Here is a 21,594-nt window from a genome sequence, read left to right on the forward strand (position 1 = left end):
CGTTTACTATGGTGACTTGCTGTATTCCCATTCCACTTATGAATTACACGTTATTTGATTTGCCAGTGTTATAAATTTAATGACCCGACTATTGCATTATAGTAAATGATACTTCAACTAGTTCACAAAGAACAAAAGATTGTTCACAATAATATTATCGAGTAGTTAGTTTAATAATGTAATGGCTAGTCATTGTTGTGTAATGAAAAAAGTGGTGTTTTTTTTATTTTTAAAACAGTAATTTAAGAAAACTAAATGTTCCCTCTTAAAGTCTACAAGTAATTTGCACATTTTCATAAAGTCTATGATTTGTCGACTATGTCGTTGACAATGTTATGCAATCTGGTATCTGTTATAATTAAAAAAAAAAAAATAGATCATCGGTAATAAAAATATAATTAATACGTTTGATCGTTAAAAAATAAATATTCCAAAAGCGTCACCTTGCGAGTGACATCGAAATGAGTTGTTTATTTAATTAGAACCTGGAAATTTACTTTACACGGTATACAAGACACGTTGACTCATATTATACTCATAATGTGCCATAATTTATATCCAATATCCACTTGTAATTGATTATTGCAAGGTTAAAATTAGATTCTTTGCGTAAGATCTTCAAAGAAATATTAGGTAATTACCAAATTTCCATTGGTCATAGTGATTAATCGAAAATCGTGTTTAGTTTAGATATATAAAGAGAGTTATATCATACATGTATTGTCACCTCCAAACCAGTCAACGCCCATAAAAAAAATATAGTTTCATTTTTTTATTAAAATCTACTTGCATTCGTGCAAAAAAATGAGACAAAATCAATACTTCAAATACACAAACTTGTTAATCCAACCAGTTTAAGTTTATTAATTAATGTTCGTGTATGGTTATTTTATTCGGTTTTATAATTTTATTATGTTCATATTGACTGATTATAAGCTCACATATAATGGTCATTTTTTAATTTTTTCATAGTTTTACAACAGGTATTTGTGCTGGGTGGCAATTGATCTTGGTTCACAAAATATTTAAAATGTAAGAGGTTAATAAAATATGTAGTAAGTTCGTAAATGCTAAAAAAAAAAATTAGGTGTATTTCAAACATATTAAAATAAGCGATTTATGTTATGTTATTTACTACACTATTTCATAACTCGTATTGTGTTCAGTCGAGTATTTTTTTTATTTATTATTCAAATAAAATATAATTTCTTGCGATAACTGTAGTGCAGTAGTAGCCGTAGGTACAGCTGTAAAATGTCACTGACGCATAAATGAATACAAATTAAGAGTAACATCTTTACAATGAAAACGAGTCTTGTTGTTGTTTTCATCTAGTTAAAATATTCAAAAACCCCTAAACGTACTTTGGTTATTTCACGAGTATTAATGGTGAATCAACAGAATAACCATGACATATTATTTTATGCTAGACTAATTTACCACCACCACTACTACAACTATAAACCAGTAATAATAACAATATTGAAATAACGAAAATCCATTAAAATCTAATATCATATACATACAAAATAAAGTGTGCTATTCAATTGTCTAGATTGAAAATAATAGGGTTTTGGTTTTATTACCAACACAAGTATATTGGAGCAGTTATTATTTTTACATACATAACATATGAAAAATTGTAAAATCATACATTACGATTATTAACTTTATTTTTATATTGATATAAAAATAACAAAAAAAGCCTATCTCCTAAACAATAGGTGTGGTTAGGTGATTTCATATAATTTTTAGAAAAAATGCATTTAAACAATTTTAATAATAGATTGCTGAATATGTCCAGTCATTAATGGATTGTATATAATATATGCTGATTGTAACATTTAACTTTTATCGTTATATTTTATTATAATTGAGTTGGGTTTAGTAATTAGTGAAAAAAAATAGCATTTAATTTGCACACCCAGCCTTATTTATGGTTTTAGTAGCACATGTAAAACTTGCAATAGTTTTTTTTGTACTATTAAATCTGGTTGCGTTAACGTTCATTATAATATGTTTACAGCGAGCTATTAAATCACTAATGGGTTCTTAAAGTTTAAACATAACTTAGTGGCCCATAATTTTTGGTCCATTAAATTTTTAAGAACAGTTACATCTTTATTATTTTTTTTTATGTAACATGGTTATTTAGTTATCAGTTTTTCAACAACAAAAATAGGAGATATTTGATTTTGATGAATTTTTCATTAATATTTTATCAAATAGGAGAAATTTGTTTTTATAAGCTTAAATTCTAAAATATTATAAACTTATAAGATTAGTATTCGGTAAATAATCAACAAATTTGTATAAAAACACAGATATACAAACAATAGACTCAATAATAGTATTTTGTGTTTGAATGGATTTTCAAGTTGTAATCATAACCTAAAAAATATCATACTTCTTTCTAGGAAGAGGATCGATGTATATTTTTAATTACCCGTGTTGTTATTGTGCTCAATCCCCACACAATCAGAATGACACGAATTCATTGGAATATTTCCATAATTCCATATTATATTAACTCCAAACCATACATGGAACATTGATCATATTTTGTTTCCCCATCGCCGAAGGTAGTTATGGAAACTTGTGGCCGTCGTCCGTGTAGGTAAATAGTACAGTGTGGTTATTATCCAGGAAACCACTGGAGCGAATGCTTTATGCAGTGTTTTATACTTATTATATTGTCTGTATATTATTATGGTATTACAATATTATGGTTTTGATGTTACAATAACCATGGCGACCGGCATAGTGTTGTACATTGAAACGGTATCGTGTACATAATATACTTGTAAGTTAAATTCGCTTGTAAAATTTGTCTGTTTTAATATTTTTTTTTAGTGTTCGTAGTATGGTCTACAAGAAAAAGACAGATGCGGCTAAAAAAAAAGTGAAAAAGATGTCGACAATCAACACAAAGGTAATGGCCAACTCTACAAAATCGGTAAACCCACACGGTCGTTTAACTTGGAAAATACTTTCTTCCTACAACCTACTGTTGTTAACGACTATTTATTAATTTATCACAATATGAAGAGTTAATAGCGGTCCAACGTGTTCCAAGTGCGAAAGTATACAAATTTAAATTAATTATTTGATTTAGATTTTATTCGTTACTGGAAACACTTTAACTTATTTTTAAATGTTAAATATGATTGATTTTTTATAAAAAACTATTCCTCAATATTATCAATTATACAAAAAAAATTCCCGTAACGCCTGAAATATGAATAAAATAAAAAAGTTCGATTTTTATCCTTTGGCACATAGAACGTTTGACAAATTTACTGTTCACATACACAATATTAGCTCATGTCTTGCAATTTCTATAGTCGACCGCTCTTTCCTCTATCATCATAGCTATTAATTAATTGTTCAAAGCAATACTAATTGTAGGCTAAATATAATTTTACAATATATAAGAAGCACGTTAGAGTAATGAAATACACTGGAGTGAATTTAATTTTAAGACAAATTGTAGAGGCTTAGTAAAAATGTAAGCCTGGCCATTTAAAAAAAATGTCTGTTATACAATATTATATTATGATGTGATCAATTAATTTAATAATGTACACGACACTTAATTACCAACTTAAATTACCTCATCAAAACTAAAAAATAGTTTGAAAAATAATGAAATTTAAAATTCGTCACGCTTTGAAACAAAATATTATATATTCGAAATATAATTGAAAAACCGTCATTGTTTTTATGACTTGAGCTCCTATTTTTAGCATAGTTAACGGTCGCGTTTTTAAGTGTACATCAAAATTATAAATACGCATACATACATAACATAATAAACATTTGTTCGTGTTCAAAACGTTCAGTAAATAATGTTAACGCTGTCGCCAAGTCGGATAACATTCGCTGTGCCATTAATTTTGGAAATATTTATAAGCGCATAATCATGTTTTCTTTTTCGTCACTTGATAGGTGCGTGTACGTTTTTTTCTTCTGATAATTACAACAACTCGTTTTTCTGAATATCGGTTTGTTTTTAAACTATCTCTGTGTTAGTAAAATAATTTGACGAGCAAGCCAAAGTCCGTGACAACCTTGTCAAGTCGTCAGAATATTACCAAGTTCTATTACTCGATTTGTTTTCGTGGAACCGAAGACACTAAGAGAAAAAATAAGTACACATATTTTGTGTACTCTAGGAGAAAACATGTCGTTATAATATAGGAACGGCTAGTTAATTAGGATTTTAGCGTTGTTGCTTTTTGGCATTCGAGACGCGTCTCACTGATTAATTAACAACCTATCTAGATGTATACAAATAAAATACAGTTTATACAGTACGCACCGTAAACACGGAATTTAAAGCATTTTGGTTTTAACTTTATTTAAATGTTGCTAGTATATTGAGCGATTAAACCCCGGACAATTCAACCATCGAGTATTATAGGTGTTAGTGCCTTTTAGGTACGTTTCTGATTTATAGACTATTGCTACATGAAAAAATCGGTTTGTTGGTTTAAATATCGTGGATCAAGACACACACAAAAACATTAAACTAAAAAAACATTATTGTAAAAACGTTATCTTTCCAACTACGCATCGAAGCTAGCATATGACTTTTCTAAGAAATTTTTCAAATGATTGCAATTTTGTAGTAAATTTTAAATAAAATTTTATTTATGCTCATTTTACAATATTGCATCTATAACAATATCTGTTTTAGGTAAATTCCAAACCTTCTATCGACATTTGGAATTTAAACGGTAACGTCTATATTTAACTAATTTTTAAAATTAAAAATAATTTGCTGAAAATGTTATCTGGTCGATAACCAGTTTTGGATAATTACTTTTTAAGATACTAAAGTTTATGTCTGAAGGTGGAGTGTGGTTGATCAATGCGCGCATAATATATAAATAATACTATACTCCCCCTTCCTCCCGTCCTAAACTTTAATAACATTTAAAATAGTTATTCAAAACTGGCCATCGACTAGACAAAATGTTCAGCAGATTATAATTAATTTAAAAAGTAATATTTGGGATGGAAAAGTCGATAAAGCTCTGGAATTTACCGAAAAAGACAGACAAAATTTTAATGTATTCCATTGAGGAACTGCATAGCTACCCCGAAAAAAAACCAAGATGTAAAAATCATACAAATCCGGACCCTTTGTACGGTATGATGGTCGGCTAACTAAGATCACTCTGTATACCGTCGCAACCGAATGTCTCTCGCCTCTGATGTGCCGTCGTCCGGCTAATGAGACAACCTTTATGTGTGTGTGCGTGAAGTTGTATAACACTGACGACCGTTACCGGACGGACTTTGGCACGGAAATAATATTATATTAACGGTACATTATTACTATTACAAACGAAAATAATAATAATATTATGAATTTTCAACGGACCCTGCACGTGACCGACGTCATAGGGGTTAGCGTCGCCCGGCACTGCGGGCCACAGCGCGCGCGGCGTTGGCTTATTGTTTTGGCAGTCGGGCCGCATCGGTCGTGCCGTTTGCCAAACCGTCGTGTCCGCCTCCGTTTTCCCAGTCGGTGTCATTCACGTTTGTCGCGTTCGACTTTTAATATTCGCAATAAATATATAAAAAAAAATAATAACACTACCCGTCGTCGTTTTCGGCACCGACGTACAGCAGGCCAGCATAGGTGCATAAAGTGTTTTAAAAAAAAAAAACAATATTAAATTAGACGACCGTACAGTCGGCCGGAGCTGCAGCTGTTGTCGTTTGATAACATTAATTGATTACAGAAAACAAAGTCCAAGAACAGCATGGTTGTCTCGGGAGACGATCACGTGATGGACGTGTTGTTGGACCGGTTAGCGCCGCTTACTACTCGAACCGCAGAAAACATGGAAAAAATCCGTAAAATCGCATGCAAGCTCAACGGACGGGTCAACAACGTCGGTAAGTCCACCAACGCTGTATTGTTATGTGTTATTAAAACATGTTTGCTCGAATTGGAAAAATAAAAATAGAAGGAAGTTTTTACTTTAAAAAAAAAAGAGCGTACCAGTCATTTATTTCACCCCATTTCAAAAAACACCACTTATAAAAATAAGTAGGGGTACAACGTCTGAAATAATAGTTGAGGTACTCATAGTCTAAAATTAGAACTACAGGGTGATTCATTAATACCACTCATTTCCTCATTTTCGCATTTCCCTCCATCCGAAATTTTAAACTTTAATAAACTTATTTAACTAAATTATCACAATTAACTAAATAATAAACTTTGTAATTATCCAAAACTGGTTAACGATTAGTAAAAAATGTCAGTATATCACTCTTAATTAAAAAGCTAATTAAATATTTACGATACTATTTTAGTTGATAGAGCTTTGGAAAATACTAAATAAGGTAAATATTTAGTAGTTTTTAAATATTCTACAATAACATAAATAAAAATATTTTCAAAAAGAAAACCTACAAAATACCAATTGTTTTGAGAGAAAATGAGTATTTTTTCTTAATGAATCATGCTGTGAACCTTGAAACAGGGGTGGAGAAGGGCCAAGTGCAGGCCGGGAAATTACTCTTCATGCAGGCTAATAAAAATATTTAAACAACTTAACATTAATATAAATAAAAATAAAATTGAGCTAAAAAAATATCAAGTTACTTTTGTAACTTTTGAAGTTTAACAATCATGAAATGTATATAATACAAAAAAGATTCATTAAAATGAGGCTATTTATTACCAGACAAATTACAAATAGAATTTGACAAAAAGTGTTACATGGCAGATTTTAGTTATGTCAATATATTGAAAGGTACATGGAAATATTCATTTTAAAGTAGTATTTGGCCTACACTATTTACTATATATTTCAATACAAAATAGTTTAAGGATTAAAACATTTTAGTTTGCAAACTTGGTAAATTGTAAAGTGTAGACCTTACATTCTAGATATTATTGCATTATAAATCATGTTTTGTTTAATTCCTACAATTATAATAAATCAACAAACATATACATTAATTTAGTACATTTTTTTTTGCAGATAAAAATGTTAAAGCCAAATCGTTAAATATGCTTAGAAAAACCAAATCTGAACGTTTGGTGGACATCATGAAGTTATTCGAGGTAAGTCTAAGTTCAATTACTTATCTATATATTTTCAACTTATACAGTAGAGTTCATATAAGTCTTTGCCAAGTGGGGAGAAACTTATAAACCAAAACCAGGGTCATTAAAACTTGTAAGTTTTTTTTTTACATAAAATATAAACAATCTATACATAAATCTGTACAATAAGCTTATATGATAAGAGAATTAAATTGACATACAGGCTTGTTGAGAAGTCAACCATTAGCAGCACTTATAAAAACTTGAAAGTTAATACTAAATCAACAAACATTTTCGAAAAAAAAAGATTTCATCCTATATACTCAAAATTAGTCAACTAGGCTCTTCAAATAAAACCCAAGTCTCTTTGAAATAAAAATCGCTTAAAAAAAAAATCTAATTAAATTAAAATATAATTTATACTTTTCTTAAGAAAATAATATTGTTACTGACTACATACTGGTTATGAACGATAACAGTATGTTTTGCTTAAAAAACTGCCCCATAAAATATCGATAGTAAATTTCATAATTTGAAAAAATTAATAAAAATGAAATAACTGTTTTACTGATTTTGTAATTTTATATAAAAAAAATATATGATGTTAATATGTCATAAAATAAGTCACTACATTGTTCCTCCCATTAAAACCGCCCCACAGTTATTACAATTAACACGAGTAAACATCGAATAAATGATCAAAAATCATAATCAAGTACAATATTTACTTAACAGTTATGATATACTGCAGAACACCGCGTTGTCACGTCTGAACTCTGGGCGATAAAAATGTGTGTGCCGTCAGTTAATTTGACAGTAAACCCATAGGCGCAAATACGGGGGGGGCTAGGGTGGGCTTAGCCCCCCAAAAAATTAGTTTATGCATACAATTTTGAAATACAAAAATATATTTTAAAAAAATTTCCAGCCCCCCCAAGTTAAAAATTGAAATTGCGCCTATGAGTAAACCCGCTGAAATTAATCAAACATTATTATAGATTGGCTAAATAAAAACGTTTATAAATGGAATTTTGCTAATAAGATTTTTAAATCATTATTATTAATGTTCCAATTATGAAACTGTGTGTTCCATATGACTATGTAGGAACTATAGTCTATATATGCTCTAATGTCTAATACATAATACACTCAATTAAAATACAAACACTAGGTCTATATTCCAAGGTACAGACATGACAATTATAATAGCAGCATTCACTTTAGTGTTGTTCTTAATCGACCGTGTTTATTTCCTATTAACTTATTTAAATATTATTTTATTATAGTTGAGCATACTGCATAGGCGTTAACGATCCTTATCCGCCTTAAAGCCAATTTCGATTTGACAATAACACTGTTAAACGTAGTTGGTGCAACTCGCAAATAATAACGACTTTTTCTATTAGAACATCTGTAATGACCTTACGCGCTTAATTAAAACATCTATTCTTAGAATAATCTCTTTGACTCGCAGTTTTGTTCTAACACTAATTATAAAATATGTTAATACAAAAAAAAAATTCTTATAAATGTTTTAACGCTGGTTTGCACGGTCAAAATAATGAACTGTGCTTGACTAATTGCAATTTTAAATGTACCGTTTAGTTTATAATAATGTTTTCGTAAGCCTTCAGTTTAATTAAAGAGGACGCACCGCCGCCTATTCAATAAGTAGTAAAGTACTTGCAGGACATTTTAAAAGTGTTCTTTTATTATGTTTCGCATATTGTGATTTTCCTTTTGTCGAATATATACTTCTAAATACATTATCCCAGCGACAACGCCGCGGTGGAATTATTAGGTATGTCTTTTATGGGTTTTTGACATCTTAATTTTACAAGTGCTTAATCGGCTGCGTTATTTTTGTCGTGTTAAAAATAATTACAATACTCGTGACTTTTGGTATGCAATACAATTTAATATAATATTATGTTATTGTAGGCCGACACGCGACACGGTAATACTTTTGTGTACATATTGCTCTGCCGACCAATTCCGGAATGATTTATAATTTATAGGACTGGAAGTGCTCGGCTGTGTACTCTTAATAAAACGCACAAAAGTATAATAATATTATCATATTACTTGAAACGCGATATTATTGAATAACCCGGTGGACTTTATTAATACACTAAAGTTGTGTTTATATTTTATTTTTAACACGGGGCTCGGTCGAAACGACTTTACCGCCGGTTGTTGTGGTTTTTCGGTATAGAACAAACGAATACCTCAAATGTTACGGAACAAGTATAAAAATTTGACAAAATGCCATTTTTATTGTTTTTTTTCTGTCAGATACGATGATATAGGTGATATTCGTTTAAACGATTTCGGTACGCTAATGAAATAAATTGCTTTTGGCATTGACACCGCTGATAATCGTTCGCGCCACGGTTCTTTAGCGATTTAATAATATCCAGTGTCTACCGTGCAGTTTGCTTAAAAAGCCCCCCCCCCCCCGTTTTCTCTAAAAAAACCTAAGTATAAACTTAAATTTGATTTAAATTACATTTGTTTATAAAAAAAATAACACAAGTTTTATGAAGGGCATTATTTCTACTATGAAATCACCTAAAATCACACAGAAACAAAATATAAATAAAACATAGTATAGTGTTTAACGTTAGACACTCGTTTTCTCTTAAAATAATTGCAATTTTGTAGTGATTCTTTTTGAAAACATTTATATTTATATTAAATGGTTTAAGTCAAAATGTTCAGTAGATTATTTTTAATATAAAAAGTTAACTAAATATGTACTTTACCATTTAAGTTTCAAATGTTGATTGAGCTCTGGGAAGTATAAAAAAATAATATTAATAAACAATTTTATCTTGTCTGATATTTTAAATAACATTTAGATTTTTTTAAAAATTTGATGTATTCAAAACTACTGGCCATTTTTGTTCGCAGCACAATATTTAATTAGGTCAGTTTTTAAAATACTACAGTATTAAATAGGGCTGAAACGTGTGAACCATTAGGCATACCGACCCTGATGATTTTATTAATTCTTATAATAATAATAATAACGACCTACCGCCGTGTGTTGGCCCAATGCGAAACCACCACGGCCTATTAAAACCGTACAAATTAGAACCAAATGTATTTTTAGCGTTTCGTTACAATTATTATAATAATCATTTGGACAGAGCCACGAGAATCATTTAACTTAATATTATGTTCAATTTTTTTTTTTTTTGGTTGTTGTCGTTTATAACATAATAATCAGCTGCAAAAATTCGCTCGCCAAAAACTGAATAACCTTGGCCAATATTTTCAATTTAAATAACATGATTGTTTGTGTGATTTTGCGTATTATGTTATAACCGTACGGACATGAATAATTCCTTTACACGTTGTACTCGAGATAAAAAATGTAGGAAGAAAGAGATGCATTCTATTTGTTTTTTCAAGGGTCAATAAGAACTTATATATATATATATATATAAATATACAATATGAGTATGTACGGCTGGCAAGCTACTCGGTCGTATGTTTTGCATACGTCTGTTTGAAAACAGTTAAGTTACATACACGACGCAAGCGATTAATCGCGAGACGATCAATTACTATTAGCTGACAACGTTATTTCTAGTGTGTTAAGGTTAAGGGTGTTCTATTATTATTAGTATTGCACAGTACATTTGTGTACAATTAAATTTTTATTTATAATATGTTCGTTCGGGTTCCCAGGTTGTTAGACAAAACTCCAAAAAAATTACCATTTTTTTCTTCTGGAAATCTGTACCTCGGTAATCTATAATTTGGCTAGCCACAAAATCCCACTAAAATATGTGTCGTTCATTGTAAAAGTGAATTATGTCCTTGTAATTGAATTTTGAAATAATGAATTCAGTATTTTTTTTTTTTGCGTTTTTTTGTGTTGCTTCACTTTTATAATAAAAAAATATTACAAAATGTGACTCTATTATGCAAAAATATTTATATTTTAAAAATTTGGAATTACACCACTTTTTACAATTATTAACGACAATTATTATGACATTAAGTAATTGAAAAAAAAAAAATCTGAGATTGTAGCGCTCCCTACACACTATTTTCGTTGTTTTTTTTTTTTGGAATTATTCAATTTTTAAGTAATTAAAACCGCGATAAATCGTAGAAAAATAGATATAAAATTCCTAAATCAAACCACAATATCCGAATGTTCATAATTAAAATTTGTCATTAAACAAAATTATTTCCTACATAATATCTCTTAATATGGTAGAAGTTTACCTGTTGTATTCAATTATGCTTTAATTATTTATCTTATGAATAAAATAAGCAAATGGAAAATGTTGTGTAACTATTAGCAACAACATGATGTAAAAGGTGAGCGGTTTTACCTTGTATATTGTAAAATCAATTGTCAGTTTAAACTAAGTTAAATGGTAGCGTGGTGTGACCCTATTACTAAAGTTCAATACTTTCGTTCAAAGCTAGCAATACAATAAAGTAATATTCCCACACATACAGTTGACTGTGTGACTTGCTAAAGAAAAAAATAAAGAAAAATAATTATTGAGATCAAGAATTAGTTTTGTTTGTTTTTGATTTGTTATTGTTGATAATTTGATAAATAATAGCCGGACATTGACGAACAAGAGTAATTATTATAGTTTTAATATTATTATTCTTTGCATCAGGTACATATGTTATTATAAGTAATAATATTTTGGTGTTGCTAAGAAAAAAATAATTTTGAGGTTAATAGTTTTTTTCTTCCACTTATTATAAACGTCAACTTTTTGTTTTAATTTTTTAAACCTGTCACATCAAGGTCTAGCTGTGTGCAAAACATAACATTATATACATATACTATTTTTATAATTACGAAGTAGCAAAACTTAATTAAAACAAATCTCATTAAATTAAGTCATGAATATGTATTTAGTAACCCAATTTAAAACTGTATTGCCGCAAATAGAATCTACAATGACAAATGAGTGTAGTAATTTTAACTTAATTTTGTTGGTTTTTTTTTATTATCCTCTTTCGTTGTAATAGTTGATGTTTACCGGTATTTAACGTTTTATTTGCTTTAAGGCGTTTACGTTTAACAGTTACGGTAATCTATTTTGCATGTTAGCCAGTAATAGCGTTTAAATACATTTTATTGTGCTTTCCCGCAAGGAATTTATCGGCCAGAGTAAAAGTTTTCACTTTTGTAATGAAGCAAATTAAATTGTAGTCTGAGAATCAATAAAACGTCATAATGGTGAGCTATCACGTAATCATGTCATGGCGCTTCGTACACGGCTGCACATATAATACAATCATTTGTGCGTGTTTAAGCTAATTTAGCATTCAACTTAGCTAAAAAAAACACAAAAAATAAACACCAAAAAACATTATTGAAAACCTGTTGCGACTGATGTGTTTACTCATAAACACTATTAGGTACACGTTTTATTCCGAAATTATGTGTCTTAAATACCTACTATTATAATACTATAATAATAAAAATACCTAAGTACTTATTTTTAAGACAATAAAGATAAGTAAAACTCATAAGCTGTCGACCATTGGCAGACTAACTCTAAAATGTCAAACGCGAAATTTGGTTAATAAAAAGTATATATATAAAAAACTTATATTTTTTAATACATAATTTATTTATAAAACTACAACATTTATAGAACAAATTTCACACATCGTCTAAGAAAATTCTAAAAGAATATGATTTGTATGTTGTATCCGGTTGAGGTTTATTCGCGAATACTTTAAGAATTATATTTATCGTAAAAATCTCAATTAGCTATAGTTCGTTAAAGTTATTTGAAACTATCTCTATAATTCTCTCTGAAAATATTATGAATGTTAGACTGTAGACAACAAATTAAGAATATTTCAAACTAATTAAAAGCGATGAACATTATAAGAGATCTAAGGTATGATTAGGACGTTTTAATGAATAATTTGTTCATTTAAAAAAAGAACGTTTATCATAGAGGTTTTATCGGTTGCACTGTTATACTTCCATCCATGAGCCTAACAATTCAAATTTCAAAAATACTTATTACAACTGTCTGGAAAAAGTTGACAAATTTTAGAGCAAAGAAATGCAATCTTCTTAAATTATTCAACATCAAGCAAGTTTGCAAATTATTGTTTATATTTAATTATGTAATTTTTTTGGCTATATTTTGTTTTTCATTCAAGGTTAGTGCATTTGATTATATAACATGTCGAGATAACGATTTGAACAAGTATCAAATATTTTGTTTTCTAAATTATTGGTGATATTTAGCTGTCCATAAGATGTGTAAATTTAGCTTATGTGGCCTAGCAACATGCTTAATCAATATCAGTTTTCCAAATAACCTCAAAATATTACACTATTCTCTGTCGACTATTATTGTCACTTAATTTGTCATATGTTGTATATTTCACCTTTATGTCGAATACTTGCATACAAAATAAATAGCCTATTTATAGAATTAAATTGATTTACTCCCGTTTATCGTTTAATGGGGTATTATTTAATTTGTGTGTACTATTTATGAATTATAAAACATAAGGAAATTAACGAACGAATACCCGATTCCGCATGTAACGCCTACCGTTAAATAGTTATTATTATTATTATTTTCAATACCTAGTTTTTGTTAGGTGAAACATAAAAAAATTAGGGTTAACCATTAAGTAATATTTATGTAATGCTCGACTAAAATGTCAAATTTCAATATTAATATTATACAGTATATTTTGTATATTTATGTGGCTGTATTATTGTGTTATAATAAAGAATATTTTAATTTTATTATTTGTTATAAACTCATAAAATTAAAATGGCAATTCCCAAACTAAACGCTTGTGTCACGATGAACCGGCCTACCTTGAGTCGATAGATATTTCGGTCTGATAATACTGCATTTTTATTTATAGTGTGTTTTTATTTATTAAAGTAAAAGATTCACCGTATTATTTCAAATTAATAGTAGGTAAAACGACACAACATAAATCTTTTTTTTTTGTTCTGGAAAAACAGTCGCTACTTTTCGGCAAGCCTTGGCTTTGATCCATCTGCTTAAAAACAACACCATGACTCCTTAAGTATAATATAATTGGGAAAACGCCAATTTTAAGTGGCCATCGTGTTTTGTAACACTATAGTAATTCAACGAACCTGATGACATAAGCAATTTATCGTCGTTTTTATAATATTTAATACCAATCGATCACAATAATTATACTCGTTTAAGTAACTGAGGAGTACTTGTTTGATATATGTATCGACGGTTTTGTCATGCAATTTATAATGTACGATTTTCTGCAAAATGCACTGTTGCACTTTCCGGATGATACAAAAACCTTGTGGATAAGGTTTTATAGGATATTTGTGTAGTGTTAGAGTAAATAAAAAAACCAAAAAATTATCAAACCTAAAAAAAATAATATATCTGAGGTCTGTACGCTGGATGATTTCGATAATGAATGTTTTTACCATTATTCATTGACTAAAAAAAAAAAAAAATAAAACTTACCTAGTAGATGCTTAGATAAAAAAAACCAATTACCAATAAATGTCCTTTATTAAAATAAGATATTTCACCATCAATTCTCGTTGCTTCCCGGATTCTTTCCCGGTTCCCTAAAGAAAAACGATTTTTGATTGCAGAAAACCAAAGACAAATCTACCTGTACGTATCTAGCCGGCGTTATTCATGCGTGCGTGGCACCGAAATCTGGTAACTAATGCAATTATTGATAACTGACGTGGTAAAAAAAAAAAAAAACACTATTTTGATCGATGTTTGACTTAAGGTAGCATAAGGATGACCGTCTTAAAACAATTGGTGAAATTGGACGCGACGAAAATATTCATGAAATCAGTGGTGGATTTACATTCGAAATCCGTCGGTTCTCATGACACTCTTATGAACGAACTGTTTTTCATCCTAGGTCAATTATCTCAAAAAGGTGATTATGATAAAACAGAGTTTTTACTCGATTATTAAAATACGAAAATTCGGTTTGTTTTTGAAAGACAGTAAATTTTCGAAACAAGCGGAACTCTTGAACGTGGCCAAAGCGTTCCATCAGCATTTAAAGAATAATATAAAAAACACAAAATTGGTCACCGCGTTAATGTTGTGCGCAAAGACATTCACCAAAAACGGTTGGTCGCCATTTTCGACCGTCGCTTGCCGGGCTCGTCTAAACAAACGTTGATTTCGTTTCAGAAAACATTGTTGCTGTACTGTTGAAAGACAACTTCGTTATGACGATGGAAAAACTACTGCGGGAAAACCGCAAACATCTGAAGAAAAACAAACAATGGGTGTTTCTTGTAATTTTGGCCAATATTAGTAAAAAAAGTAATAATCGGATTTGTGTCGCTATTTCGTTTTTACCGTGTGTTGTTAAAATGTTGTTGGGTATTTTTTTAACATGAATACATTATTTTATTATTTAGCCTGGGAGTAGATCCGTTTTCATATATCGTGCCGTCATCGATTAGCTCAAGTTCAAGTTGGATGAAATGTGGATTGGGTAGGGATTAGATGTGAGGTGTTTAGTTGGATATTGGGTGGGGATGATATGGTGATAAGAGGAAAATGCCCTCGGGTATCTGATAAAAGAATCAGTTGATAAGAGGAAATCAATAACCCTAGATATAATATATAGTTATATTATCAATAATCTCTTATCAGGGGTATTGATAAGATAACTATATTATATGGTAAAAACATTATATTCAAGCTCTAAAATTGTAAGCTTTAGGTAATATTTACTCGGTGACCTTATAGATGTTCTGTGTGTACAACTAAAGTACATCAGTTACGGTTTTTTTTCCTTCACAGTTTCTGAAGACGGCTGTGAACGTTTGGTCAGAGGAGGTCTGATGCAATACGCTTTGGACGTGTTCGACGTTAAACAATATTCGACGAACAAAACTAATAGCAAAATATTTTCCTCTGCTCTGGACACGCTCGTGCACGTTTCCGCCACAAGTGAGTAGTTAAAAAACATATCAAAAAATAAAATTACAGTTTAAAACGATGTTGGGTTTTTGTTCTGTTATTGCATTACAGACAACGGACGGACGGCGCTGAAAAAGTCCAACCGGTGTAACATTTTGTGTGTGTTCATAAATAATTGTCCCATCGACCGCATTTACAATTCTACCCTTTCCAAGCTGTGCACTGTGATAAACGTTTGTCAGGATAAAACGGTTTTACCACTTGCCACGATACAGTCATCGTATTCGTTCGGTCTAGGAGACGTGAAGACCGGCGATTGTGGTAAGTACAAAGATAAAAAATATTAAATATTTTTTTACGAAAACTACATAATATTATGTACCTTTTTTCACCATCCAACTTCTTACTTGATGTTTTAATTAATTAATGCTATGGATTTTTGTATTATAATATGTACAACTGGCGAATTTGATGTTTTTGGGCTGGGGTCAATCTGGAATTTGCATCAAAGCGACACCAGAAAGTAAGGTTAGGTCAAGTTTGTGGTAAAAGGGGAGGAAGAGAAGAGAGAAGGAAAGGGGAAAGTGAGGATCAGTGATAAGACTCTTATCACTCGGCTGACTCAGCCGACAACACTAAAATTACTTTTATAAAACTTGACTGAAAAACCGGTTTCGAAATGAAATTAAATGTTTAATTTTTTTTTTTAACGTAAAAGATATAGTATTATATAATAATTCTATTTTTTTATGATAATGATGTACATTACATTTTCATATATAAAAAAATAGTATAATTAAACAAAAAGTTAAAAATAATAATAGAATATTTCATAAAATATTTTTGTTAATTACCTAGTTTTAGTAAAAATTTAAATACATTTACAATTTTTTTTGTTTTAATATTTGGCATATCTTTCAAACAACATGGTATAATTTAAAAATCCTATTTCTCTAATAAAACAACTATTATCTAAAGTGTGTCCACACAAAAATAAAACTCTTTTATCCAAATTTTAACGTAAAATATTATATATCGGAGGAAGAAACCCGGATACGATAGGCCAAATTAAAAATGATTTTATAGACATGGGGGATCTGGAATGGACAGAAAGGTGATGATGGAAAACAACAAGTGAACGAAACTAGTTTACCACATTTTCTCAGGTTCTCGTCCTTTTCTTCTCATTCTCAGTAAGGCAAATAAGTGAAGGTCAAGGTTGTACTAATAACTTCTTTAGTTGAATTGTTTGATAAAATATATGAAACACACTTTTCTTGAAAATGAAGGGTCCAGGCAGTAGTTCTTAATGGGGTCGGTGAAGTGGTAGTGTTGTGGAACGGCTAGCTTGTTTTGGGTGATGAGTATGTTTTGAGTGGTGGGTGGACGGTGAACTTTGCATGCAATATAACCAATTTTCAAGTAGAGAGGCGTTGAAAAAAATGTTTTATTGCTCAAGGGGACGACAGTTTTAAAAAAGGTCAAGAACCACTGGTCTAGTTCATCAACTAGCCAAGTCAACTTTTTACACATATTTAGTATTTATATATTTTTTAATATATTTGTAATTAATAGTCGGAATTTAATGTTCGTTGCATCAAAACGTAGATAGTTTTTCCGGGGAAATTACCCATAAAAAACATTTTTTTAACATAAAAGTGGACTTTGCAATGGGCCATATTTTGCATTCTGATTCTGATTTATTCGATTTTCTTGCGAATTGTTGTACCTAGAACGAGACGAGTACGCGGGTACCGACAGCGATGGGAGTGACAACGAGGAAAACGATCAAACGGTCGTACAAAACTTGGCCGAACCGACGGAAAACTTTGTCGTTAGGAAATCCGAATCGGTCAAATTCGAGATCACGTTCAACTACTGGAAAGATCCCGACGAACTCGTGGCCATGTGAGAAAAATAACACTGTGATTACACAATATTAATATGTATTATTATAACGCATTTACCGCATGCATACACACAAGTCACAACGGCATTTTTTGTTTGATTTGAATATATTATTTACCCTGTGCGAATCGTGTGAATTGTTTTTCATAATTGTAACTCTGTTTTCTTCTAATAACAGTACTCTGTTTCTTATTAGGTACGGTCGATTATTCGAAGAATACAACGGCGAAACGTCAAAGACAACGACGGCACCATTGTACAAAGTTCGCGCCGGACTAAGTGCGAATTCTACAACCGCTCTGATGACATCGTTCGCTAAATTCAAATCGAGTAAATACTTTAGGTAAGCGTGTCTTGGATATTATATTCTCGCGGCGTTTAAATTAAACGGCAAAAAAAAAAAAGGCTGTAACATTTTTGAACAGTTATTGCTTTTTGAAGAAATGTGTTCGAATTGATTCGTTTTGAAACAAAACAAAATTATTAGAAGGTACTTCTAAATAAATAAAAATATATATTACTCACATATTTTTGATGATATGTGTTGTGTATTAATTAAGAAAAATTTCATGTTCTCATACCGCTGCGTTGTTGGAAAATATTAAAGTTAAGTCCAGACGTTACAATGTACAAATATAATATTTATTTGGATTTGAAATGTTTAAAAGTTATAATAAAATAAAATAATATTTGAAAGTAAAGTTATCTATTTCTGTTTTAGAAATATTATATTTGATGGTTTTATTTTTTCAGCGGCCGAAACGACTCGATTACTCCGGGTGACAATGTAAATCTGGAAGTGAGTTGATACTCTTAAAAAAAATGTTAAACAAGCTAGTGTTCAAGTTGTTTAGGTGTGATAAACCCTGGATATTCGATAAGAAATTATCGATGAGATAAATGCTAACAACACAATATGCATGCATCAACCTATAATAAACTTTAACTGTAATTTAACTGATCACCGTAGGTTAAAAGAGTGTGCGTTTTATTTTTAATTAGATGACTCTATAAATAAACATTTATACATGAGTTTTTTTTATCTAAAGAGAGATTTTAAATTATTGATTTTAAAAATTTCGTCGGTATACCCTCCCCCCCCCACGTATACTGTGGGAAAATATACAAATTTAAGACGTTGGTATGCTTGAATTTTTTTTTTTTTTTTTATTACAGAAAGAAGAAATTCGGTTGTTGAACAACCTGCGGAAAACACAAACGCACAGAGCCGCATACTCGTCCATAGCCAAGAGGGTGAACAGTGTGGTGCCTTTAGTGAAGATAGCTTATCCCGATTGGGTGGGAGCCGATGAAAATTCGCCGTTAGAGCCTTTGTACAACAGCGACGTGCACATATCCCGGTAATAGAGAAATCCAATTAACTATATTAATTACACCGTGTACAACATTGTTTATGTTATGTTTGTCCAGTAATAAACTGTTGAGCTGTATGGAGAACATCGGCAAGAGAAAAGACTGCGGCGACTTAATCGTGTACGATTTGGACTACTTGTTGGCCACTTTCAACGACCCCAAACGTTTTTTGCCGTAATTGAAAACATATAAATTATTTATAAAACAACTAATGTATAAAACTCATGGCTAACTTCTACTTTGAACAGGTTGACCAACGAAGACGAACGATTGATCAACTCAAAATCGTGTTTCGAGCACTTGCATTTCGAGTCCCGTTTCGAAAGCGGCAACCTAAGAAAAGCCATTCGGGTAATCGTCTTGGTTATTTTTCGGTTAATACTGAAAAAAATTAACTCACAATTATTGTTCCAGAATTGTTTTGTCGGGTTTATATTGATTTATTGTTATTATTGCATAGATTGGCGCCAACGAATATGATTTGATTTTGAACTCGGACGTCAACTCCAATTCCCATAATCAATGGTTTTATTTCCAAGTAATTATTAGAACAAAATAGAGCGTATTCAATCAACGATATTAATGTAATAGTAACATTAATACCCTAAAATATTACTAAACTGTTACAATATGATAAACGAATAGTTTTATAGTTGCTTAAGTATTCGAAATAAAATTTAATAATTATTCGAAAACGACAATTACAATATTTATTAACATAACATTTTTTGTTATAATTAATATCGATTAAAATCGCTTTAAAAAAAAGTGTTTTAAAATTTTTTTAAATAGCTGGACGTCGGATAAACTTTTAAAAATTACCATTTCTTGCTCGTGTTTTTTTTATTTACTAGTACCTTCTTTTTAAAAAGGGCTACCCAGCGTTTTAGTAGTCCCTTGTGCCCTTATGTGATGAAATACAATATTATTAAAACGAAAACGTTATTTGTCAGGTATCGAATATGATGGCGTTCAAACCTTTCGTGTTCAACATTGTCAACATGGAAAAGAACAGCTCGCAGTTCAAGAACGGTTTGCAGCCAATAATTTTCTCGGTGAAGAGCCACATGGAACTCAAGCAAGGGTGGAGACGGACCGGCGTGGATATCAGCTATTACATTAACCAGTACAAGAGCGGCAGCAAGGCAAACGGTTCCTACATGACTGCCTCGTTCACCATACAATTTCCCTACGACCTGGACGTGTGTTACATTGCATACGTGTACCCGTATACGTATTCTACTCTGCTGGTAAGGTATTCTTTTGTTAAAAGCCAATAATAATAATAATAATAATCGAAAAAAATTCTACGGTTTCTGTTTTCACTACTTACAGTACAAATGTTTCAACTGGAAAAATTCCATCGATCCGAAGACAACGATTTTTCGCGCCAACAGCATGTGCCGTTCACTGAACAACAACGATGTGCCAGTACTTACTATTACCTCTGTCGAAAACGAATACAATAAAATTCAAGTAATTACTATGAACGATATTTGAATGCACTGAAGATTTACCTAGTGTCCTGCATGTCCCGAATTTGTCTTTGGTTTTAGAATACAATTAAGTGAAAGGAAGTGCGCCGGGTCTGATTGTATTTAGATGAAAAAACTATTCAGATTAGATTAATTCTAACCTTATTAAAGCGTTAAAATCGAATTGCCTGAATCTTTCTAGTAAACAAACCGGTGTTTAGTTTTGTAAAATTTCAAACGATATTTAAGGCGTTTGATATAGGCAAACTCATGCAAAACAATACACGGCGAAAATTTAGTAAATCTATTTGTTAATTTAACATGATTGCGGATAATTTATTAGTAGATTATTTTTTTTCATAAGGCATAACTTCCCTCAGATACATTGTACCTATTTTCTAATAAAAATAAACCCAGCCTCTCACTATTCGAAAATACAAGTGGAAAATATTTGAGTTTAAAATAAACTCTTTGAGAGAGAGAGAATAGTTAATTAAGTACTTTTAGTGAAACAGCTGCATGTTTGGTGCACTTCCAAGACATTGCGCTGCATGCATCTACTGCAAAATACAGTGCGCTAAAATGGAAATGTGATACATTGTTTACTTTAACTCGTTTTTTTAAATGTTTGTCCCTGTAAGCGCAGAACCGACCAATCGTGTACTTGACTTCTCGCGTACATCCCGGCGAAACGAGTTCGTCTTGGGTGATAGACGGTGCAATAGAGTTCTTGTGCAGCGATTCGATCACAGCGAAGAAAGCCAAAGACACTTATGTGTTCAAAATCGTACCCATGTTGAACGTGGAAGGCGTCATCAACGGCTGGTGAGTA

General features: G+C 30.8%; 1 protein-coding gene across 5 annotated transcripts in view; it reads left to right on the top strand.

The window, feature by feature from the left end:
- Positions 1-5,458: 5,458 nt before the first annotated feature.
- LOC126834319 (uncharacterized) overlaps positions 5,459-21,594 on the top strand; it is a 41,006-nt gene continuing 24,870 nt past the window's right edge. For 2 of the 5 annotated variants that reach the window (XR_007685061.1, XM_050566145.1), the window contains exons 1-18: positions 5,459-5,910; positions 7,008-7,090; positions 14,700-14,769; positions 14,846-15,001; positions 15,069-15,200; positions 15,265-15,399; positions 15,886-16,035; positions 16,117-16,326; positions 17,739-17,913; positions 18,110-18,256; positions 18,667-18,712; positions 19,090-19,274; positions 19,345-19,461; positions 19,536-19,638; positions 19,748-19,825; positions 20,241-20,537; positions 20,623-20,763; positions 21,409-21,587. Coding sequence is in view for 1 of the 5 variants with exons in the window: in XM_050566145.1 (XP_050422102.1) it covers positions 5,775-5,910; positions 7,008-7,090; positions 14,700-14,769; positions 14,846-15,001; positions 15,069-15,200; positions 15,265-15,399; positions 15,886-16,035; positions 16,117-16,326; positions 17,739-17,913; positions 18,110-18,256; positions 18,667-18,712; positions 19,090-19,274; positions 19,345-19,461; positions 19,536-19,638; positions 19,748-19,825; positions 20,241-20,537; positions 20,623-20,763; positions 21,409-21,587 (2,540 nt within the window). In the remaining 4 variants the exon portion in view is untranslated. Of the gene's footprint in view, positions 5,911-7,007; positions 7,091-14,699; positions 14,770-14,845; positions 15,002-15,068; positions 15,201-15,264; positions 15,400-15,885; positions 16,036-16,116; positions 16,327-17,738; positions 17,914-18,109; positions 18,257-18,666; positions 18,713-19,089; positions 19,275-19,344; positions 19,462-19,535; positions 19,639-19,747; positions 19,826-20,240; positions 20,538-20,622; positions 20,764-21,408; positions 21,588-21,594 lie in introns of those variants that run through there. The other 3 variants (XR_007685062.1, XR_007685063.1, XR_007685064.1) reach the window with 3 other exon arrangements.

The sequence above is a fragment of the Adelges cooleyi genome, unplaced genomic scaffold (assembly GCF_023614345.1).
Source record: "Adelges cooleyi isolate 19-005CV unplaced genomic scaffold, UGA_ACOO_1.1 ACOO_flye_CR_arks_rails_tigmint_CR_PRNA_21, whole genome shotgun sequence".
NCBI classification, from domain to species: domain Eukaryota; kingdom Metazoa; phylum Arthropoda; class Insecta; order Hemiptera; family Adelgidae; genus Adelges; species Adelges cooleyi.